Source organism: Diadema setosum, chromosome 8, assembly GCF_964275005.1.
Source record: "Diadema setosum chromosome 8, eeDiaSeto1, whole genome shotgun sequence".
Taxonomy (NCBI): Eukaryota; Metazoa; Echinodermata; class Echinoidea; order Diadematoida; family Diadematidae; genus Diadema; species Diadema setosum.
The window spans coordinates 29744018-29769844 of NC_092692.1; the positions used below are offsets into that span (position 1 = coordinate 29744018).

At 40.0% G+C, this 25827-nt stretch overlaps 1 protein-coding gene across 1 annotated transcript; it reads left to right on the forward strand.

Annotated features, from left to right (window-relative positions):
• Window positions 1-626: 626 nt before the first annotated feature.
• Window positions 627-25428, forward strand: LOC140232371 (uncharacterized). Its single transcript, XM_072312497.1, has 4 exons — window positions 627-1361; window positions 20175-20240; window positions 24390-24533; window positions 25226-25428. Exons 1-4 carry the CDS (start codon window positions 1001-1003, stop codon window positions 25426-25428), a joined length of 774 nt encoding a protein of 257 aa, XP_072168598.1. The 5' UTR covers window positions 627-1000.
• The last annotated feature ends 399 nt before the right edge of the window (window positions 25429-25827 follow it).

A 25827-nucleotide genomic window follows, 5' to 3' on the forward strand; every position in this document is an offset into this window, starting at 1 on the left:
TTTTCACAATCTTCAAACTTAAAAACAATCCACTATAATCGAAGTTTCTGACATCAGCTGACAAAGTTATCACTTGCCTATGTCATAAAACACTCAGGTCGATATTTCTTCCAGGGACACATGATAAGAGAGCGACGCGATTTTTCTACCATTCTCTTTGACTTTCGATAGTCACTTTTATTTGCTCTTTAGGGGAAGATGTTGAATTCACCTTGCGGAAGAAAGAGTGACTTTTCAGTTGCCTGGGAACGAAATTGGGATCAAAATTGCCCGGCGATGATGATGACATGGCCTGCAGGCATAATGTTTGTTTTGAGCTCGTCTTTGTTCGCCTGGCGAGAAGACGGGCACACTTCATGCCCGCTTGCACACGTGGCCTGCCGACCGCAGACAATGAAAACAGACGACACAAGGAGGTAAGCGCGCGGAATATCAAAACTCGACAAACAAGGTACGGAGGGGGGAAAAAAAAATCTACGCTGCGGAGTAGAGTCAGAACGGGCTTTCGAGTTCTCGAGACCCAACCGCGTGACAATAAATGACTTGTTTTCTACACCCGCTGCGAGGGACGTGGGGAATTCCATCCTAATATTTTATTACATTGTCATAATGTCATGCAGAGAGGGACAGTTTCTGAACACGTGGGGATTCAGCTTGGTTAGGTAGCTACGGCCAGGGCTGCATGCCTCGGAAATGCAAATCGGAGTGAATAATGCGGCGATGTGGTGAAAAACCCGCAAGGCGAGGAGTCGCATTGGAGATCAGCGAGGCGTGCCGTGAACCTGCCAAATCTGTTCGCCGCCGAGCGAGATAGCGTGGGAAACTGACGTCTTGATTCGTGCCAAAAAACCATAGGGCGTTGTATAGTCGGACTACTACCCCTGTCGCCAAAAGGGGGAAGTACTTCTATTTCCCAAGGAGAGAAAGAGGGAGGGAGAGAATAAGACAGTGTGTGACTTTCATCTGTCCAAAACTGATATTAGGGAAAGGATGTTGCCCTATGTGCAAAGATAACCATTTATCCGAGGATCGTATTAACTTGGATGTGTTCGCAGACAAGATCAGGAGAATGGCGTGTTGCGCAGCGGGTACGCACATTTCCAAGTCCCAGCTCATCATCTGCATTGTCGGATTTGTTGGATTTACGATTTTGGCCCTTGGTGCCGTGTCCGATTTCTGGGTGATCTACGGGGCTTCGATGACGACCGCCTCGCTCACCGGGGGCGTCGGTAGTGGCAACGGTACCAGTAGCAGCAGCAGAAGCAGCAGTAGTAGTGGCCCGATCACGACAGTATTAGTTCGGGAAGGGTTGTGGCGAGTTTGCATGCAGTATGTCGCCTATAACACGACAAGAGTTCCAGGTAAGTTTTGAGGAAGTTTTAGTTGGAGAGAGATGAGTATGTCCTTATGTGCGTACATGTGCAAGGTTCAAAAACAGAAACGGAAAGAAAGATGTGGGCCGGGGATGTGGGGAGGGAGCTGGATCGGATGGGATGTTGCAGGATGGGACATACCAAGGAGGTGGGAAGAGACCCGCCTCCCTGGACTTACTATACAGGAATATAACTGTATTAATCATATTCATGTGTACACCATGATTGATTTAAAGGCATCAGTTGTTTATCTACGTACCGTTTCGTAACGTTGATCAAAGGTAATTGTTTGGATGGGGCTCACAAACAAACAAAAGGAAGTATCGGTGAAAATGAATGTGTCGTGTTATCGATTTGGAGACATCGCATATCGATATGATTTATCTTCTTCTTACATCGATCATGGAGCTACATCCATTGATCATGCGTGCAAGATAAACTCTTGACTGGAAAGTTTTTTTTTTTACTAGTGTGCAAGTGTGTGTGTGTGTGTGTGTGTTGGGATGAGGTGTGTTACTGTTCATGGTTGGTTGGATAAAGGTCAATGCTCCCTCCCATCTCCCTCTCCCACACCCCCAACACACACACACCTGATAGAATAATTGTTTTCAAACACTATATGTTTTGACACCTTTGGAGTATATTACAAGACGTGGCACCGTTGTTCCACAATTAAATTCAAGTTGATCCATTGACCTTGGACCGTCAGAGCATGATAGCACCGCCTCTGCAGATACTGAGGTAGTATTCCAATGGTATACATGCAGTGTGTTGTGTATGTTCAATAATGGAAATGCTTTATACAGAACATTCAATTTTGTCAGGGGTGTGTACGTACCCTCATCAACCCTCCCCCACCACCCCGGCACCCCATGAGTCGTCTCATGTCTATTATGTATTTTGTATATTAATACCAGAATGTTCATTCATACCTCAACGCAAGATGGAAACTCTTACACTATTTTTTTTTTTTTGGTGTATTTTTAATCTTGATAAATATGTGTACAGACTTTGTAGATACTGTTGCATGAAGTAACCCTTTTTATCATATGATACGTTATTATCACAATGAGTAGGAGGTGGTTCAATGATAAAATTGAATCTGGGAACGTCCACACCATATCGTGATGTCCGAAGCAGGTATTGTCTGTTTCTCGGACCATCTGAACTTCCCACCGATCCGAACGAGCTAAATTGCATGTCTCATTTTACAACGTACATTGACTTGGTCCATCCCCCTTTGTTTCATGAACCTGATAGACAGATGATAATGTTTCACAACAAACCCATTATATACGCCCGCAGTTTCTCCTGACTGCAATGATTTATGTTGCGCATTTGCGAGTCTACCGTGCTGGTATTAAACTCATTAATCTTGCCATCTCGCGTGTGACAGCTTTGAGAAAAAGCACAGGAGTACATTATTAATCTGGCGAGGGAAATATCTTCGAATGGGGCAAATGATATACAGTCCAACGGCTGGGCCAAGCGCACGGTCGTGAAATCATAATTTGCCGAATGCTGAGCAACACGCTGTAATAAATTCTTGAACAGGAGGCACCCGAGCTTTTAGAGTAAATTGCCCCTGCTCACAAAAAACAGCAGGTCTCAAAGTCCAGTCATAAACTTTTGTTGAGGGTGAGGTCTTCGCTACGAGTAATTGTGTGAGCAAGGTCCCGCGTTTAGCTTGGCGGCGACCCTTATATGCTTATAGCAATGTAGCGTATTATCCGCGCGATCGTGTGCTTTCGACAATCATCCGTTTGTGCGTGTGGCTGGCTTGTGCCTGCGATTGCTAATCACTGTGTAAATATAATTAGGGATTTGTAGGGAAAATATTATCCCGCGCGCGCCCTGTGTGTGTGAGCAAGCAAGGCAGTGGTTGTAATGTTGGAAGAGGCATGGGGCTCCGAGACTTTTACTGCCGAGGGTCATCCGTAAGACAAACAGTCGAAATCGAATACTAGCAGCATCCACGTCGGCAGACCAAAAGAAGCGAATAGCACGACACGCACACACAACCACCATTCATCTCGACATGTGTACACGTCTTGATTGAGCTATATTTGCCTTAATTAAAATTGAAAAAATATGATATTGTCACATTACAACGAAAGATGGAGTCATCGTTCAGGTGTGAATTTGTGTGAGAGAGAGAGTGTGTGTGTGTGTTTGTGAGTGGGGTCGAAAAGAGATTGCATGGTAAATGTCTTTTTTTACTCGAATCCGGGACCTCAGGATAATAGTGTGAAAATCTGCGGTCTTATCCACAAATCGATCCACAAGAAGCAATGGTAAAACAAATATTACTGTTGTTTCTTGAAATAATATTTTCAGGAACGATTGTGGCGCCAGATATACAAGAAAAAAAAAAGGTTTTATCACCACAATATCAAAATGTTTATTCAGTACTGGTATCATGCAGCAGCTGTGGAGAACCAGTGTGTGTGTGTGTGTGTGTGTGTGTGTGTGTAGTGTGTGCGTGAGAGAGTTTATAAAGAAATCATGAAGTGTCGATCCGACACCATCAATTTCCGGAAAAGACAACGTGTGCCAGTCATTCACAAGCCACAAACAGTGCAAGAAATATATTGATGTATTCTTCTCTGATCGTGCTCATATCTGTGTGTGTGTGTCTGCGAGGGCTATTAGACAGAATATGGTGAAAAGGCGGAAATTATTCAAAAGCTGTTATTGCGTTCTAAAATAGGAGACCACATTTTCAGCTCGTCAGCAATATTTAGAACGTCTGCCAATGTATGAAACGCGGCCTGTGGTTTGAGTCTCTCCCTTTCTTTCTTTCGACGTTTATGTATCCTTGTGTTCGCGGCGAGTATTTTCAGACTCTCAGACACACAATAATGGCAAAATTAATATCGCAGCGGCGATAACACAATTCAAGACATCGACCGATATTCCGACCACTTCTTTTGATATCAGACCAAGTAGAAGTAATTAATTCTCTGGCATGGCGCGACATATTACCACAGTCGCATGTAGCTTCTTATCACTCGACTGTACTTTGAGCCATGTTGTAATTGTCTTACTTGAGTGTTCAAAGATAAATGTTCAGATATGGGGGGGGGGAGATAATCTGGTGTAACATTTCGTATAGAAAAGTGCAATAACTTCTGTATTTCTTTTTTTTTATATTGTGTGTGTATAATTCTGTAACATAAACAAGGTTCAGATCGAATCGACAGTCGGGAAGTGATACTGTACAACATACGTATTGTATTTTCGTTCTCACTCTTTGTCACCGTGAGCTATGTTTGACCATCATGGAGCTAGCTACTACACAGTAGCTAGGCCTACATGGTTCTCACCTCCTTGTGGTTCGACAATGATGGAACTTGCTTTGGCACGATGACCTTTGCCCCTTTATATTTATACAACCAGGTTTCATTTGGTATTCACATTCAGCTTGTTACATTGTGTTCAGCCCGACAGAACTCGTTCATTGCACTCCTAGGCTTCTCGATGACAATCCCTGCAATCAAAGGTGACCTCTTTTTACACATTTTACATCCTGGTTTTGTGGAATATCATCCAGTACATTGATGCGCTGAATCTCCATTAGAAACCACTTTCGCCATAAAATGCAGAGTTTCCCCCATAGCTCATCAATCTTTAAAGAAATGGTATACTTTTGGTTGAGGTGGGATTTTGGTTTTAGTATGTTGCGAGATGATTAGAAACCACGAATATGAAATAAAGGAACATCCAGTTCCAAGAGGAATTACAACTTTGTGATGAAAATCGGTTTTGAAATGGCTGAGATATCTAAAAACAAAGGGGTCCTAATGTGGGTCCAACCTTTTATTAGGACCACTTTATTTTACTTTGTTTTACTTTGTTTTTGATATCTCAGCCATTTCAAATCAAAATTTCATCAAAGCAATTTTGAATTCCTCTTAGATTGTATGCTCTTTCCTATTCCATACAAGTGGTTCTAATCATCTCGCGAAATGTTAAAACATGAATCCCTATCTCAATCAAAACTATATACCACCACTTTAATGTTCAAACGTAGCTTTGAGCAAATTGTGTGGTGCAGTGGATATTGCTCTTGGCTCGTAATGACGAGATACTATGTTCGAATCCAGTGATGTTTCATCCGCTCAAGGTCCTTGTTACGGATGTCATATGATGAACAGCACGATGCCATATGAAACTTCATCAAATTCATTTTCAGGTAGTCAGAGAGCAAACTCGTTCTTCCCAGACGTAACACTGAACCAACTTCCCACGTGAAAGTGCAGCTTCCAAAAGTTCAAAAGTTTTCAATGTCAAATTAGACGAGACATGAAACTCGTCACACTGACGAGTTAGGTGATACGCCTGGGGTCATCAGATGTCGGTCATCTGTGATCGACAAAGAAAAGAATGTGATATAGGCACCTTGAAGTTATATTGAGCGTGCATGCAAAACGGTTTCTCTAACCACTCGGCCACGGGACATCCACGGAAACGGTAAGGCCGAAAAAAAATGTATAGATATTACAGGGGGAAAAAGTCAATGCCCACTCAACAATTGTGGCCGCGTGAACATGTATTGCATTGCTAGAAGGAAATGCGGCCTTGTAACGACTGAGGTCGCTGTGCCATTTCTGGCAATTTCGGAAAAATACGTCCCGCAGACATAAAACCTATAATCGGCTGATTTTGATACCTTGCCTTTAATCACAATTTTCAGTGTGATGACGTCATCAAAGTACAAAACAATGACATGGACTTGAAAGACAATTGCTCAAAGTACAACACCTCCGTTGTCGTCATTACATACTATTTGACAGAGTCAGGATGCAACATTCTGCAGCAGTCGAAGCAATGTGGTCTCCAACACAAAACAGAGGGATATTGTGTGTGTGTGTGTGTGTGTGTATAGGTGCGTTTATATACGAACGTAATTTCTACATGGACGAATGTGTAATACACCATTGAAGAAAAAAAAAGTAAAATAGCTAGGTATTTTGTTTCGTGATCTTGTGGGGTTCGAACCTGCACGAGTGCAACCTCACGTCTCTGAGACGGCGCCTTTAACCACTCGGCCATACGTCTCGACGAGAAAATATGAGGAACGTAAACTTATGTATGTGAAAGATGAATCAGGAATCGATTCGTCCACATTCCATTCTCATTTTCAGTTTTAAACTGCAAAATTGTCAACCTCATGAGAAGATTTCAAAGAACAAAATGCATGATAACTGCAGCTTATTGTCTCAGCTACAACATACTTAAATTTCAGAGGAAATGAAGCAAAATCAGCTGAGATAAAGTTGCTTAAACGTTGTCAAGTCAATGGATGGTTTAAAAAGAAATCACTTCCCATAGACATAACACGTAAACTTGTCCGATTTTACATCTTTACTTTTAATCACAATTTAAAGTATGATAACGTCATCAAATTTCAAAACCATGACATGGACTTGAAAGGCAAATGTTAAAAGTACAACATATGTGAATTTGGGATAATATTGAGCTTAAACAACAGAGATACGAGCAAATGAATGTTAGAAACAGTACCTCAAAAAAATTAATTCCACTTTTTTGATTTCAGATGATGATATGATGACGTCATAATGTATTTCGGGAAATATTGATACTTGAAACGTTATTTCCAATTCATATGCTTTTGTAATATGCAATAAAAACATAGGGTCAACGGACTTTTTAAAGAGCTATTGCGAAATAAACAAAGACATGTTTTTCGCTATATTTCCACATAGACGCGCACACGAAATTTCAACTTTGACGCCAGCGCATTCCTTTGTTATAGGTCAACATCGATCGGAAATCAGTGGATATTGTTACTCAAAGTATCAGGAATCCAAATCAGTCAAAAAAATTGCATTTTCATGTTGGTTACGCCCTCTGCGCGCGAAATTGCGCGGACGGACGCGCACGCGAGAAAATGTTTGAAACGCTTAAAATTGTCTGAAACTTCGAGATTTCCCATTGGGAAGTCGTTTTGAGCCTTTTAAAATTTTGACGCGCTCTTACGCGCGCGTAATGAAGACCTGGGTAACTAGCGTTAAAAGGTAAGATAGAGCGTGACCTGAACTTTATGTCCACCGAAAATGACGCAGAAATTACATCTAGTTATGAAGTTATGATCGATCATGTGACAAGGTCCGAAAATCACAAAATGTCAAATTAGATAAGTAAATGCACCTCACTTTCCTCAGTCCTGAGCAACCTTTCCCAAGCCAGGTCTGTAGGGGTACAAGTGTATAGTTTCTTCAAGGTATAAGGTTTCATCACGATGTCCCAGTTGACTCAGCGGTATAGGAATGTATACCTGATAATATTTACAGGGTGTATTGTTATTGTTGCAGGGCCCTGTTGAAGATTAGTACAAACAATATTGTGACGGTTCTACAGTATTGTCAGAGACTGACAACTGGTCAGAACCTGACAACTTTCATGAAATGGTGCCCAGTAATCAGGAGTCGATGATCATTTCTGCCAAAATTTATTCCTTTACCATGGTCTCCACTGCATGCCGTCACTATTATAGTTTTGGTTGAGACCTAACTACCATGACTACGGGTTTCTAACATTTTTTGGTGAGATAATGAGAAACCTCTCATGAGATATGAAAGAGCATGTAATTCTAAGTGGAAATAAAGCATTTATTTGATGAAAATTGGTTTTGATTGATTGATTGATTGATTGATTGATTGATTGATTGATTGATTGATTTAATTTGATTTGATTTCTGAATTTCTTTTTCATACATAAATGAAATACAAAGTCAATTGAACGAACTAATTGAGCACAATATAATTTGAATCTGACAGTGAAAACATTTCGCTTCATTACGCAAATTGCCTCAATTATTCATCATTTCCACTTGAGTAAACGCTGTCGGTTGTCTATTAGACTCGCGATGCAATATTCATATTACATTCATTATCATGATTATTGCATACTCGTTGCTACTGGTGCGGTTGTCCATTATCACAAAGCAATGCAACGGATCGAATTATGTATAATGTCACTTAATAATCAGCCCAAGCCAAGGACGCCCAAAGTGATGATATCGAAAAACTCATTCGTTAAGTATACATAATCAACTCACAGCTGCCATGTTTCATTAGTTATTTCGCACCTTTTCTGGGTCAATATACTCATGTGAAATTCCATCATTTGATGGGGGGGGGGGGGGTAGTTTTAAACATAAAATTCACCTGAAATTTGATTTCCTCATGTGTCTAATTCCATGCAAGTGCTGAAAGATAATGTTTCTGCCAGTAGCTGCAGTGTGCTTTGTAAGTGCAAGGACCACCTCCCTGATAAGTGTGCTCAAACTGAGATCAAGAATCGTACTATTTTAGAGGGGCATCCTCCAAATACAGAAATCAACCTTACGAACTTCTACCGTCACCGACCATAGAAACCAACATCTGGCGTATGGATGACATGATGACAATCGTGAAGACACTGAACAGCTGTGCCTTTTGAATTTCTGAAAAATAAAACGGTCTGTTGGGGCTCACTCACGTACTACTACTATTATTGTGTTATGTCTAGAAATTTCAAGCGTGACCGATTTCTTTGCCTGATGCGCTCTGGGACGCGCACACGTCGATGAAACGGCCCTACCCCGATGAACTTCTGACTGTCCTTTGTCAGTGTGAGAACTTCCAGTCAGGGAGATGAGAGAGCATGAAGCTTCAAGGTTTTGTAGCTCCAACAGAGAGCACGAACACCAACTCCCCTCTGATCCAACTCAAACGTAGTCCCTTTTCGTTATTGTTGTCCGATAATTTACCAAGCGTCGAGGGGGTCTTGGGGTAAAGAATTTGCTCGTTGTAGCTAAAGCGATGACCCTTTTCATTTGAGGGCCAATATCCATGCCGTGATAGTCTTTGATCATGTTGCGACTAAAGGAGAACGAAAAGCATTCCACTCTTTCACCATTTATCACGGCTTCGATGAGCCTGCAAATTCCGCTCTCCCAGAAAGATGAATGCATAAAATAATGTTAAATTCAATGTGATTTAATTTCAATTTCATCAACAATGAGAGTGCCTATTCAGCCTTACTGATGTTAAAGGAACTCTGTTATCTTAGCGAAAGCAAGACATATACATAACTCATTATGCGATCTACGTAAACATTATTAAAAAGAAGGAAAGAAGACATGACAGACTATTCTTCGCAAAAAGGTACCACTATGATTTTAAATTAATTTTGTTGAAAACCTTATTTATTGAAAATATATCAGCTGCCCTTATAGACATGATAGACCATCACAGAGTATTAATTATGCTGCAATGCCAAGAAGAACGTCCAAGCGACATCTCCTTACCAGCTCGTACAGGTGGTGGAAGAGAATATTAATTGTAGAGGGAGACAAATTGAAAAAAAGAATATTACGCCTCAACATTCACCCCTCTGACTGATATTCTATTGCTTTCAATATCAATCAGATTAGATCAATAACGACGATAGAAATTACAAAAAAAAAAAGAAGAAGAGGATGTTGCATTCATTTGTGGTGTATAGTAGTTAGTATCGTTGCTTGCATCGTACATTTAGATGTTCTTTTGGTTACTTATTAAAAGTCTGGATCTTGTTCTATAATTCGTGTGCTTGTTGCACGTTATGATTTTCTCTGACGCGATCTCGACGACGTACAGTCATGATGGCTGAGCAAGTGTTATCATGGTGGAATACATTACAGTACAATACAATACATACATACAATGTAGGTAGAGTAGGTGGGAAGTATATGTACACGTGTATATATTCGGCTTGGACATGAATATGGTAGAAGCGGTACTCAACGCACGCTCGGGCCGCCGATTTCAAGAACTGTGCATTCCAACAACAGGTTCATCGCAATGGCAAAGTGTTGTTGCTTTTAAGATTCACTATATGTAGTCAAGAACTGGGATGCACGGTGATCTAAAGATTTTCTGAGCAGAAGGGAGGGAAAACAAAACAAAAACATATTTCTGGGTGGTCGTGTATATATTTTGCAATGTTATCCAATAATGTTGGAACCGGGTGTGTAGGTATAAAACGTTTATACTATGTAGGAGAACGAAAAGTGTGCAATCACATCAAAATTATGTATGTATCGCACATTATATTGCTCCGATTATATTATGTGATACTCATTTTCTTTTCCTACATTATAGTATGCCCATTAGAATTTAACAAAGTTACCAGAACTTTCCCGATAATCTCTCATCGAAATCGAATTATGAATGATGAATTTGTTATAATTGATTATTTCACATGCTTTACCGAGTAATGATTTATCTCTTGTTTTTGTTTATTTGTTTGTTTTGTTTATTTTGTTTGTTTGTTGTTTTGTTTGTTTGTTTGTTTGTTTGCCTTTTCGGGGGTAGGGGTCTGTTCATGAAGGCCCACTTAGACATGGTGTGCCATTGCATTTTGCTGTAGTTTCCCAACAGTGTGTACACAAGTGGCGTAGCTTTAAAGGGTCTGTACAGATCTGGTTGAGGTGAGGATTCAGCTTGTAACGTTTTGCGATATATTTAGAAACCACTCGATAAATAGTTAAAGAGCATACAATTCTGAGGGGAATCAGACGTTTATTTAATGAAAATCGGTTTTGAAATGACTGAGATATCTAAAAACAATGTAAAACAAAGAGATCCTAATAAAAGTCGTGGCCTGTCAATTTTATTAGGATCGGGTTTTTTTTTTATATCTCATCCATTTAAAGGCCAATTTTCATCAAATAAACGTTGAATCCTTCTTGAAATTACATGTTTAATATATTTCATAAGAGGTTTCTCATCATCTCACCAAAAATGTTATAAACCAGAATCCTCACCTCAACCAGTACTGTACAGTCCCTTTAAAGGCATAACCATTTGCAGATGAATAAAAAACCCAGCATTAGTGCTTTAAAATAGTTCTAACATGTGAACTAGGGATAGAAACAATCACTGTAAAAATTTTGAACCCCTATAATCGATGCTAAGTATTGTTAAATACACAAAATGTGAACAATAGTTATAATAAAAATGTTTCCAGACTAAACCGTCTACAGTTATGGTTTATTGAGAGAAATACTGATATCTCCTTATATTTCAGGTTATATGGCGAAAATTATGTATGGGATGTTTTGTGATACAACAGACCTACACATATACATCTAATGTGATATCTTGATTTTTTTTTTAAATCACTGCTCCCAAAGGTAAACAGGACCTTTAAATGTGAGGCGTCTTCTTGGTCGATGGCAAGCTGAACTTTGTCGTGACCCTGTGACCCAAGGAGACCCCGTGACGACAACAGCAGCTAGCCTGCCTTACAGACTTTCAGGGATTTGATATTAGCTTTCTTAATTACTCTGCAATGCGAAATCATGACACAAACTCAAGAATTGGTGAAAAATTATTTGTTTATTGATAATTATGTTAATGTTGCGCGCAATATAATGTACATCTGTATTGTCCAATTATCCAATTGTCCAATATTCTTCCAATCGTAATCCCTCCCCTCGTCCGACATTTAAGGAGGGGGTCAAAGAAGCAAAGTGTAATATAATTCATAATGTCATAGGCGCTACCAACTGCTCTGTTCTACCCGTTAAATGGCGTTACCTTTTAATCGGTAGGCCCTAAATGCTGTGCATTTTGTCTCGTTTGTTTCTTTTTGGAGGGTTTTTTTTCCGTACTGCATTGTTGACATCCTTAAAGGGGCATTCCACACGATTTTCATAATTTCACATCATGTAGTACATAAATCGACAACTCCACGTATAGATTTGTGGAATTTATTGTCGTCCTTGAGCAGAAAAACCAATACTCTAAAAGATCTAAAACAAATTACACTGAACAGTGTTGATGACATAGGAGCCTCACATATTTCAGAAATGTGACAGTGTAATTCCATTATAATACCGCTTGCTAAGTTCACCTGTGTAGAATCTGTATGCATGCCTTCTTCTTTTGTTCTGCTTCCTTGAGCCCCAAGTCATGCATTCTCATGGTGAGGCTGCCATGTCATCATCCTAATTCATTGCAATTTGTTATGCATTTTGAAAACACTATTATTCCTTATCCTAATCACTGTAAATTCTGAAACTCTGTACTTAGTATAACTAATTTATTGTTGTTCAAATGTAAAAATCTGAAAATCATCCGGAGGTCTCCTTTAATGACGTTTCTTTTATACGTGATTTTCCATGATACACATCATATCCGTCATGGTATCAGCTGTGTAAGTGACTGATGAAATAGATAATGAGCATACCCTGACGCGCGTTTATGTTGCATTTCTGGCGGGAGGAGTGGATCATGCGATTACGTAATACGATGCATCACCTGTGTGCGTTTGTCGTTACCAAGCGATCGTGGCGCCTTGGCGCATCACATCTGTTACTTTTCTCGAACCGTTTTGAGCGCCACGCAACTCGCCTCAAAATTTCTGCAATTACGCGGGAAAATGGCTCCTGGCAATGGCATCCTAATCACCTAATCGCAAGACAACACCGACCCCTGGGAGCCCATTTTATAAAAGAAAGGCGCAATACATTAACAGAAGTTGTAATATGCTTACTGCAGCTACCAAAAACATAATTTTAGTCTGAATGCTCAATCCCGATTGGTCACCAGTAGCCTGTTGTGGCAACTGCAATCATTGTAGAGTGCAATTGTTATCGAGAACTGCGTGCAGCGGAGACCCTGAGGCACCATTAAGACAAATTTGCATAGATGCACGGAAGAAGAGACAAACGCGGAGGAGGGATTAAGGAAGAGAATCCTGGGGGAATCAGTAATGATCATTCGGTGGCTAATGCGTTTAGACAAGAAAGCGTTCGAATCTATCCTCATGGACTGACTAGAGGTTTTGCCCTATTATAATGTAACCTTTCCAAAATGCCAGCAATGGTATCTTTCTGTGTTGTTTTTCTTTTCAGTTGCGGTATTGTTTTTGTTGATTGTTTTATCCCTTTTCTGTTATTTGGCTCACCATGTTTATCTTATATAGTTGTCTAATTTCAAGCCTCACACAAATCTGTAGCTTAGACCAAGGTCGTATTATTTTGTTCCATCGCCTCAAACTGGAATGCTATCACTATTCAAGTCGGGGTTGTTTCCTCCGAAGAGCTCAATGATGGATTGTAAAGCTGCTACAAAGAAGCGAAATAATATCAACATTTTCTTCCCTTCTCTTTTCGTGTCACCAAGTCGATATGATACCATTATCACAAAATTTTGCCGTTAGACTTCAAAATCAGTGCATACCACATGGTATATCACAAGAAAGAGTGAAAAGGCATTCATCATTGGAACCAAGTTTTAGCTCTACAGTCCCAACGGCTGTCATCACAGAAGCAGTATGTTTGGAGTTGTCCGTCCGTCCTTACATACGCGTGATATGATTGATCTCAGTCAGTACATCGTTATAAGAGAAATAATGAATGTCATCAGATAGAGAGAAAGTCTTCGCGTTAGGAAGCAGAAGCATACCCCGGGCGAATTTATCTAGTTTTTTTTTTTTTTTTTTTTTTTTTTTTTTTACTCATTATAGATTCAGATGAAATACTTGATTTCGATTATAATCTTCTTAACAAGAATGGCTTGTTCCTTGAAGTTGAAATCCACCCAAAAAGTGAATAATGAATAAGAAATTGTGAGAGCATGGTATCATCAACTTGCTGATTTGAATATTCATATAAGGACTGGTCACAAAATGTTTTTGTTTTTTTTAAATAAAAAAAAAATCTTTTATGTGGACTACCCCGTTAAGTGAACTCTTCTCAAATCATAATGACGCATCGTGAAGTGAATGTTGTCAAGGGAGATGAACGGAGAATCAAACTCTTAAACCAGACGCTAGAGAAAGTATAATCCGTATCATTGTCATCATAATCATCATCAAATTGATCATCACCATCACCATAATCACCATCGTAATCATCATCGTCATCGTCGTCGTCATTATAATCAACAACAACGACGACGACGACGACGACGATGATGGTAATAGTAATAGAATGCCTCTACAAGCCAGGTATCTTGACTATGGGGTTTGTTCGAAGTCCGGTTTGGTCTTGTTCTGTCTTGCTTTTGGAAGAAACTTTCAGCGTACAAACGTACGTATTTCATTCACAGACAGCGTATATATTCAGGGAGGTTGGAGTCTCACCTTCTTGGTATAGGCCCTAAATACCATCAGCGAATTGGCTCCACTCGACTTACCACGGAGGGGAGAGCCTTTCCCACCTCCCGCACTTATACCTTCACCGGGAGAATGACTCACACGTCCCAATAACATCAGTCAATGTGAACGTGTACCTCATGATAATTGCCGTGCGACAAAGATACCAAGATGAATGCTTCAAAGTGACATCGTTAGCTTTTATGTTGTTGTTGTTGTTTTTTTTTTCTTTCTTTCCCAGGCCAATGACGTGTAGAGGCGCTGCCGTGCATAAAGAGATAGGGGAATATACAGAGATAAAGGGGAAGTCAATTCTGTCTTATTTGTACAGCAATTATTGTTCTGCCGTGACCCAATTCAGTAACAAAGCGAGTACAGTTTCTACTGGCATCGGATCAGCAAACAATACTTCGCATCAGCGTAACCTTTGACCTCTGACTGCGTAACAGATATCCGACGAGCAGGAGAGGAAGACAGAGTAATGTAAAACCAGAAATATTCCCGGCATGATATTTTCGCGAATTGCCACTGGTATTCGATGCACAGGTAGACAGGAACTTTCGCGTGCATATTTATTTCGCGCCAAATCATGGCTCCCCGCAAAATTCGCTAAAATTTCATGCATGCGAAAATTTTTGGTTTTATAGGTACATTGTATTCCTACAACAATGTATTTCGCCTGTTGCTCTGTTGTTTTATTTCTTCGCGAGGTTTTTGTGCAGTGCTGTGAGGAATTAAACCTGAAACATAATAGGCATAGGCCTAAATAAGAATACACAAGTACCTGAAAAAGACAAAGAGTGTTTTATGATAATACATACAGTAGTAGATCAGGGGCTGTGAGCCAACAGCGGAACTAATTACGAGCATCGATCATGTTGGAGCCCGCTACATTCGGCGCACTGCGTGGATGCCGTTTGCCCCCGAATCCCCGTTGTCCCATTTATTTTTTAACGGGCGATCTGGAACACCCGTTAAAGGCACAATGTGATTGTTAAAATGGAAATGGATTGATTAAGATAAAAAAGAGACAAAAAGTAAAACATTTCTATGGGCAGAAAATTGGTGCCGTCATTTTAAACATTGTCCATTAACTCAGGTTTGATGATATCGTCTTACGTATAACCCTTTAAGGCATACTCAAACCAGATAACAGCAGCAACACCACAATCTTATTTGACCACTTTAAAAGGGGAAAAATCTAGATCAGATATGCAGAAACATTACATAGATTACAACATTCTCTTTGCATAACTTCAGAGAGTTCCGTCTCACCGGACCATCTGTAACCATGGCAACTGTCTCGCATTCATCCCAGTTGTGACTAAGCTTCATATTCTTTATCTTTGTCCATTAATGCTTCTTGCTCTTGACGAATTAATCACAGAGCGTTAGCAAGATGTCAATGTCGTTTTTGGATGGTTATTTGACCAGTTCTTTGTTGATGTTGTTGTTGTTTTACTGTATGATTAGGCTATGTAGACCTACAAGTTATGTTGTTTTATTGAGATTTAAGTAGCTTTATTAGGGAAAGAAAATCAAATATCGAATTTGATGAATGCACGGATTACATTACATCCTCGTGAGAATCCCTGTGAAAATTCACCGTGAGAACCGGGACAGTAACGGCAATTGTTCGTCGATGATAGCATTAACAGCGCTTATCCGTTTAATTCGTGCCCGAATCACGGGGAACGGTATACAGTTAGGGACTCAATTAAACCGAACTAAGTGGATTTATTCCTCCTGCTGATGTAGGATTATGCACCGAGTTCGTTTTCAGCATGCATACCGGTCATTATCACACAGACATTTCGCTTATTCATGATTGTCTGTCTCACATACACAGAGATTACTCCGCAAGGTTTAGGACCTACGCCTACCAGTGCGATAATTGAGTGATAGTGCATGCCCTTTTCGAACTCCACGAGAGTTTCGTTAATTCTCTACGCCCTTTTATAAATTGTGTATAGTTTAATTCAAACCATAATGTGAGTCTTCGTTCCGAGTGGAATAGATGCGTTGCTCTTTATAGTCATAAACACGACCATAATAATAATAACATTGTGGTATAATGAAATACGAAATTTTCATTAGTGATAAGAGATGGGTGTGTGTTTTGTGTTCTTATTCGATTGTGATATCATTTAAGACTTTATATGGCTGTGTGTTAGCACATTAATGGGATCGCATCGCACACACACACACACGCACACACACACACACTCACACACACACACACAAGGGCCATAATTCACACAGATAGGCCTACACATTTTGTGTACTCACCGCGAAGAAAACGCACGCACACACAATCACAAACTTTGTACTTAATCGTCTACAGTCGCATATTACCAACTCCTCCTTTTTCTCATTATATTCACCTCCGCTCTCTTCCTCCGCTCTTCTGCTCATTACATTATTCTTCCTATTATCATACACTATACTAGAATTGTCATCACCATCATCAATATTATCTTTATGACTACGTTGATATCTACTGCAGACTCGTGTTGACCGTCCGATGGCTGCCGGATGACACGGCATGGCACTGGTCCCGAGTTTCTTTGCATGATCAGTTTGCGAAAATCCCTTACGCCTATACACAGGCGAATGTCATGGAGGACATTTTAGCGTCACCGACCCTTATAAAGCAAACACGAGCTCATTCACTCATTCTGTTCATCAGTGATGTGACCGAATTGTTACCCATTGACATGGATTCGCCCTTGAATTCGTGAATTAGAATGATGAACAGGCAGGATATACGTAGAACTAGGAAGACATTTCTATAATGGTGTCAATTTATATTTCAGTATCAGTATTTCACTAATTATTTGTCCGTGGGCGGGTCCCGGAAAATCCGCGGTATGCTCATGGTCTCTTCAAGTGATTCATCCATTAACTGATTCATCAATGTTGATAGCTGATGCTGTCAACCCTTTAATTTCATGGTGATGAAAATGATGATCTTGCAGTACTTTGATACACTGAAGTCTGAACTACTACCGAGTAAACCCTCTCGCAGGATCATTGTACTGTAAATTATACTGTTTAGATTGTGGGTAGTATACTTACCATTGGCACCGACAGCGTTAAAGAAAGCTGAACAGAACTGAACTTGTCATTCTTAAATGATTTGCCCGTTGATGGACTTTCGTTATCTATTCAATAGACGGACGTGACAGTATGAACAAGTTCAGAGCTGTGTAAATTCAAACTATTGATTTTAGATGACTCGGTACAGAAGGAATGTCCATTCTCTTTCGGTAAAACCCCTCAGGATACACATCAATGAAAAAACGAATCGAAATGATTCTTTCTCTAACCATATCGAGGTTAATCGGTGTATCGTCTACAGGTATAATACCATGAATATTATTATGGTTATGTATGCTAAAGCACTTCAGTGGATGTGCCCATTTGCGAATACATTACTCTTGAGTCTAGGATTATTCAACATGTTCAAGCACATTGTTCAACAGGCATACCACGGAGTTGCGTCAATGATATAGGGCCTACACTCAAAGTCCATGTTGTATGGGTAAGCGCAACGCCATGTGTAGGGAGAGATAGAGTCAGTTAAAGCCAGTTTTAGCAATTGAAGATGTATTTAAAGCATAACTTTTGACATTATATTTTGGAGATGGTGCTGAAAAAAAAAACCCGATTTTTTTTTTCTCTCTTTTTTTTTTTTTTGTTGTTGAACGATTTGTACATTATATAATGTACCCGCCCCTCCCCCTGTTGTTGTTGGGTTTTTTTTAACTCTCTGGAAAATGACAGACAGCATTATTAAAGGATGATTTCGGATTAATAGGGGTACATTGACTTGATTAATGGGTTTTCTTGATATAAGTAACTCTGTGGAACCTGCATAATACTTTTTTTTTTCCTTTTTGTAATGATGCACATGACACGTGGTGTAGTGTAAGGCGTCCACTGGTCCGATTGATACGCAAAGTCACCCCCTTTGTCTCGTGCGAAAATGAAGCGTGAGTCAGTAAAAAGAATCCCGTAGCAGGCGGGAGCGTGGGACAGTGCCGCCGTAGCCCCTCTTTCTCTGCGTCGCGTCCCCGCGCTCAAGCGAATCGACTTCGAGGATTGGCCTGTATCAAATGCTCATTTTAATTTCTGGGGGGAATTTTTCGCGATGCTTTTCAAGCCCCGCAGCACATACGGCCCAAAGTCCGCCATGCCACGTTAACCAAGCGAAACAACGGGTTTTTGATGGCCAATGTCATCCCATTCACCCATCAGTGCCATTCTTGCCTGAGCGTCGTCATCTGCTACTCATAGTCAAAGACTACGACGAAACATTCGACTGACAAGCGACGTATTTTGCCGGGAACAATTTACAGTACCACTCTGAAAGCATTTAGCGTGATTAGAATTATATCAGCTTCAACTTCATTTTTATTTGACATGTAATCGCCCTCATTTTATCTTCCCGCTAAACTAACTAATACGATTGCTGCTATAGCTGCGTGAAACGTATACTCTGATCATATACAATGGCGATAAATTAGAACGTTATTGAAGCGTAAGAGCGTGGTATAGATTCTCTTTAATCATGAAACGGCTATTACACAGTTTTTACTCCGCATTTAAGGATGAAGAGGGTGACGCAGCAACAAAAACACGAAAACAAGAAAGGAAGACGGAGAGAGAAATATAGCGCGTCCTACAGCAATAAACAAATGACAAAGCAGCGCCAATTAAGTCTGTTTTTATTAATGATGATATTGCTCTGTCACTCTTGATGTAGAATGTTCAAGCTTGCACACAATGTCCAGCCCCCAGCCTGCATTCATGGTTATTTCCGAATTAGTATGTGTGTTTTTCCACAAGGGTCCTCTATATACCGGTCCATGTGGTGAATTTGTCGACCATCTCAAAAACGTTGATTGATTAATATGATGTCTTGCAAAGGATAATGACTAAAAATCAACTAAAACAAAGAAGAAAAGTAGGAAGTCAACATGTTATGTTATAACGCTTACTTACAACATCCTAATTGTTGCTATGAGCAAATCTCCCGGTTAGGATATTCACATCTTCTGTAGTAGTGGAAGTAGTAATCCCTCGACACCATGCATGCGGGAGCATTGTGGCACAGTGGATATAAGACTCGTGACATTTGATTGGAGGTCCCGAGTTCGAATCCCGTCAAGTGCCTTCGTCCTTTGACGAGATGTTTTTACCCATGTCCCTCTCGACATACATTGTATGTACAATACATACATGTAGGTGTATAAAATTGGTACACCTAACAACGACAGGGTGCTAATGGCAGGACCCTCTGGAAGAAAAGTGTCAATACTGAAAGATGCTACCCTGGATTAAGAAGACCATGCATGTTGTTGTTGTTGTTGTTATCATTATTTCTATTATTATTTATGTTCGATTATTATTATTATTATTATCATTATTATCATTATTATTATTATTATCATTATTATTATTTGATTATTATTATTATTAATGTTTTAATTATTGTTATTATTATCATTATTACTATTATCATTATTATTTCTATTATTATTATTATCATCATCATCATCATCACCACCGTCATCATCGTTATTATCATTATTTTAATGCTGTCTTTAAAAAAGAAATGATTTCGTATTCTCCTTCCTGCAGGGCACACCTGTTTCTTCGGCATCTCGATGCCAGCATCAGTATCGACGTCATCAGCAAGATACGAAGGTCAGTGCTTTTTGATTTCAGTCTTGTTGTCCAAAATACCGAGTGGGCTGGGCTCGTGGTATACAACAGTACGGCAGTTTCCTAGTGTATTTATTTATGATTAAAGATAATTTCTGAATGAGGGCCAAGTAATGGGGGTGGGGTATACATTATTACAGAACGACAGTTTCCTAATTTGTTCATGATCGAAGATAGTTCCCCAATGAGGACCGGATAATGAGCCTTCGGTTTTTAGTTGATCCAGACACAATTTCCAGGAAATATTCTAGAATTCCCTGACCCCTTAACAAAGTGAATAATTACATTGCATACTTGTCGAGCCTGTGTTGTTTCGGGGCAATAGTGTCCCTGGTCTCGAGATACGCGGCGGCATTATGCGATACTAGTACTAGTCATCGGTCGATGTCCCGGTATTATGAAACGCAATTTATTCCACCCATTGGTCCGCATAGAGAACGCACAGATCTCCGCTAATTAGATTCATACACTAACGATAATGGATGGCGATTGTCTTTGAGTCACTGTGCTAATAAAGGACATTCACGCACCGAATATTACAATTCACACATGCATGTTTCGTGTCTTGGACACAATTATGGTCCATGAGAATAATAACTGAATCTGTCATGTCATAAAACTATGTCTGTTGCCATTGTGATCTCCACATCCCATATAGGTTGATTGATTGATTGATTTTATTTCCGCAAGATTAGAATATGTACGTTATTCATATTACAACATTGAATAATGGGAAGGAATTGACACAAAGGGACATTAAAATTGGGCAGACGATGACCCTACTCAGCTCCGCCCTCATGGCTGGCGGATCTGTTCTGCCATGGGAGCCAGAAGAAATGCACTCGGTGTAATTGTCTTGTAGACAGGCGATCCCCGTTTTAACGAAGTCCTCGGGATCTTCAGCTTTCGTTCGTTACATCAAAATTTCTTTATAGCCGATCAGTAAAGTTCATGAAGATGATAATAAACGATAATTTTGGGACCTGAATTTTTACTTGGTTATATTGAGAATTTTGTAATAACCGCGTTCGATAAAAATAAGTGGGAGTGCACTGTACAAGCTTAAAGTAAACATCCGCTGTAAAAATCAATTCTTATGTTATAGCAGTCCCTTATGCAATCAAAGCCTTAAGAGGTAGAAAGAAAGACAAAGAACTAAAAAATGAAACATTTTATAGGTCCGATTTCGCGTTTGCGGTATTGAAGCTATTCTAAGTCTTGGATACACAAAATGTAAATTAGTTTCCTCTAAGTCGAATGTTCAGTAAGAATCCCCTTATTATTATGAAATATGACTGTAGTTGACCCGCTTGAAGCTGGGTGTACTTGTGTATAATTATGTGACACATGCGATCACGTAAATGCATTTCCATTAAAGTTATCTTTCATACTACAGTGCAACAAAATGACTGAACGAAACATTTCAGTATCGACCAGAATGATATGCATTCTGGATATTGGATGTAGATACCAGACCAGGTTGCCAGGGTTAGAAGAAGTTAAACTGAATAATTGCGTTCGTCATCCGTCCTCCTCCCCCCCCCCCCCCCCCCACCCCCTTATCCCCGTTGGACAGGCGGACCTGACAGTTAGGTTGTATATAACAAAGTGGAACTTTACAGAGGCTTATACCTTTGGCCAAGCGACTATAGACGGATGCATCTTTGTATCGGAACTACAAGCTTCATAAATCCAAGGAATGATTTGTATTTGCCTAAACACAAGATGTCGGGGTTAGATCTGTAGAATAACGACTATATTCAATCGATAATTCATGCAAGATATATCGAGCGTAGCAGAACGATGTAGACTGTTCGTTTGTGTTAGACGATACATATCACCGACACGACGGGAAGAGATAATCATCTTATATTTGCATACTGTCGAGTAGGTAAAGAGAGTCAATAGTAATACAAAGGATATTCTTGACAACAAAATCCATAATGGAATTTGAAGAATCCCACGTGAAATGGACAGCTATGTTTCTCATATACATCATTTAATGTAGTCATATCTCAAGGTCGATGCTATGTGATAGTCAGCTGCATTTAAAGGGATGATATAGTTTTGGTTGTGATGGGAATTCAGATTTTAACTTTTTGCGAGATGATTAGAAACCGCTTATATATGAAATATAAAAGAGCATATTGATTCTATGAAGAATTCAAAGTTTATTTGATGAAAATCGGTCTTGAAATGGCTGACATATCCACAAACAAAGTTATCATTGTATTAGAAAATTGGTCCCACCTTATTTTTAAGACCTCCTTACTTGTGGATATCTCAGCCATTTCAGCACCGATTTTTCATCAAACAAACTGTTAATTCCTCTTAGAATTGTATACTAGTAATCTTTTGTATTTCATATAAACGGTTTCTATAAAAATTATCTCTCAAAAAATTAAAATCAGAATCCCCATCTCAACCAAAACTATATCATCCCTGTAGAGCAGAAAAAAAAAATATGGAGACAGAGAGAGAATAACAAATACATACACAGAGATGGAGGAAGGGGAGGAGACTGAGGTGATAGGAAGAAATGGCAAACCTTGGTATCCAGGCTGCAGCTCAAATAATATTGCTGACTTCGGTGGCAGTTGTCTTTTAAATTGCCTTAACTTGGTAGAATTAATTTTGCGATCTAGGGTAGCCCTATATTCCCTGGGCCGAGGCGAGCGAGCGAGAATGCATGCCGCCGTTGATAATGAAATGGGTACATAATACCACGGAGAGCTCCATGATAATACACTGAACTCGTCATCTCTTGCATAACCACTTCTGGCGGCTGGTTCAATAAGCCAGTTCACAATTAGCTCATGTGCACATGCATTGGTAAAATTACCTTTCTGTTTTTTCTTAGTAGTTTAGGCACTTCAGTCGTTTTCAAAGCGGCATAATAATAGTACATAAGCCTTGCCCGACATAACAAAATAATGATAGAATTCATTTTCAAACAAAATGATCTTGCTGATAGACCAGGTGACCAGAATGATCCGCCAATTATTGACACTTCGGCAGGCGTCCATTTCATTGTTTTGTATGGAGTGCATTAGCAATCTTTCTGGCAGATATGCTGTCGGGTTATGGATGTGCTAGCTGGTCCATTTATAAGGATTACACGACTAAATATCGCATTTGGGATGTTTATCTCAGTGAATTTAAAAAGCACCATGTTTGATTATACAAATGACATTTTCTGCTTATGTCAGGGCTCGAAAAAAAGCGCGTGATGCAGACGAGCGGTGCCATGCCAGGGAGGTGCCATACGATGATAAAAAGATATCATTTTCATAATGCAGAGGATAGTGTCAGTTACTGACGGGTGTGTGTGTGACGTCAGATATTTCAAAAAATCCGAGAAACGTCACAAGGGAAACACAATGTCACATTTTAGATAGTGCGGACCCTGTTCTCAGTACTTCAGCCAATGAGTATGAAGTAAGAACTCGCCTAGCTCCTTAAATGGTTTGGTTACTGCTTATTGATTTGAAAAATGATCATGCTGCTCTCATACAGTCTGTATGACGAAGTGTTTGCAAGATTGCACTTCCGTTTCATTATCATGATCATCGATTGATCAGTAGAACAGAGCGATACTTATATATTAAAATCTCTCGTTGAGTGATCGGAATATAAATGTCTATCATGTCCATGATTGGGATTGGTTGCTACCATTACCAATGGAATGACGGAAAGTGTCGACACGTTTTGCCAAATTTTCCTCCTATTTCCTTCCTTCGAGGAGGGTGCTGTTAACTTTTGTAGGCGTCCAGAATTGCAATAAATGACAATGATATAATACTTGCGTAATTTGTGCTTTGGCTCGTAACATCTGAAATTTGGCTATCTTCAATGTGACTACCGAGAAACGAAGATACACTGCTGTCCCCCGTATATAAGAGGCACTCACACAATTGCATTTTATCGCAGGGAAATTGGTACTTGTAGATTTATAATCAAAATCTTGGAATTAACTTCTGGTTGTAATCTTGTGATAATTAATGCAATAATTTCATTCAAGACCACTCATGCAATCTTAAAGATGAACGCTGCAGTATTTTGTTTCTGTTCTCAACTCTAAAACGTCCAAACATTTTAAATGTGGTTTTATTTTCTTCTGCTTCTTTCTAGTTGGATATCTCCTTGGCAGTTGGGTACTCTGTGGTCTTGGAGTGGTCGTGGCGCTCATTGCCCTAGTCATGTCGATGGCGGCGCTACGACAGAAGAAAAATAGGACCCTCATCAGAAGTGTCTCGGCTGTCTATATGGTATCAGGTAAGTTTAGCTTTGTGGTTGCTCTCCTTGTGTGTAACCCTTTGCGTGAGTACCGATAGCCACAGAAAACGCGAAGACTTGTATACACACTCTCCGAAGACCCCGGCACTGAAAGGGTTAAAATCTTCGCCGACGGCACACCAGACTGCGCACGAGTGTCTGGCATTTATGGTTCAGTCATAGAGCTACAGTAGTTCCATGATACAACATTGTTTAGTTTGCTCGACAACCAGTGTGTGACAAGTCGAAATGGTATTTGTTTTTTTAATCAAATCTGCGTCAACACTCGTCTTTGTCTTGTATTTTTTTAGTAGATTTTAACAATGTCTGCATATTGAGTAACTGCTAATGTAATTTTGGCAGATTTGGCGTCTTTTGTCAAAATTATGTGGTGAAAATTATTTCATCTACATAAATAAAAGTCGTGATCTACTTCTTAATACTCTTTAGGGATTTTATATACACGGTGATATGGTGGTGCTAAACAACTATGTTAGTTCAATATTTCCATAAAAGAAAGAGGATCATAGTCTGTGCAACGCGAGGGTCTTTGTCAATAAAGATTTTCTCCGTGTTGAATTCCCTGTCAGACAAGGGACGTTTGTCTCACCTCCCTGGTTAGACTGTGTTATTCAAGCATTGTTAATGTAAGGCTAAATGTGTTTTTTTTTTCTCTCGTCACTCGTACCCAGGTTTAATGTCCTTCGTTGGACTAATCCTGTTCGCCGTGCGGAAATCCAAGTTCATGGGTCAGTGGTCAGACGAGAGTTCCCCCTACACGTCGGCCGTCCTCGGCTGGTCCTTTGGTATTTCGTGGGTGGGGCTCTTCTTCTGCGTGGTGTCCGGGCTGGGGCATCTGTGGGTGGTGCGTCGCTATGAAGACAGCATGCTCTGAAGACTGTCCGACCAGTATAGAGGAGCAGCGTCAAACTTCCAGGTAGCTGGGAGAGAATTGGGAGATGAAGCTCACAAAATTCTCCTCGTCGAACCCTTATTTTGAAAGCACACGTCTGTGTTCCTTCATACGCGACGCCAAAGGGATAGGGGCATCATGTGTCGAAGGGGTGGAGTGTCAAACAGGTGTATATATCCGTAAGGATGTCAACCAGATATCGGCGTCAAATTTGATGTATGACATTCTTTGAGATGACGCTCTACTTAAGAGGAATGTGACAGTGTAACTTTTTGGCAGCAAGGATGATCTGTATACAACTGTAATTCTATCTTGAACCGTGTGATATTTTCGCAACAAGGATCGACAAAACACCACTGATGGCTGGCCACTCGTTATTCG

Excerpts from the sequence above, each read along its gene's own strand:
- LOC140232371 (XM_072312497.1), top strand. The coding sequence starts at position 1,001 with ATGTGCAAAGATAACCATTTATCCGAGGATCGTATTAACTTGGATGTG. Across the intron at positions 1,362-20,174 it reads TAACACGACAAGAGTTCCAG|GGCACACCTGTTTCTTCGGC; the intron begins GTAAGTTTTGAG and ends TCCTTCCTGCAG. Across the intron at positions 24,534-25,225 it reads GGCTGTCTATATGGTATCAG|GTTTAATGTCCTTCGTTGGA; the intron begins GTAAGTTTAGCT and ends ACTCGTACCCAG.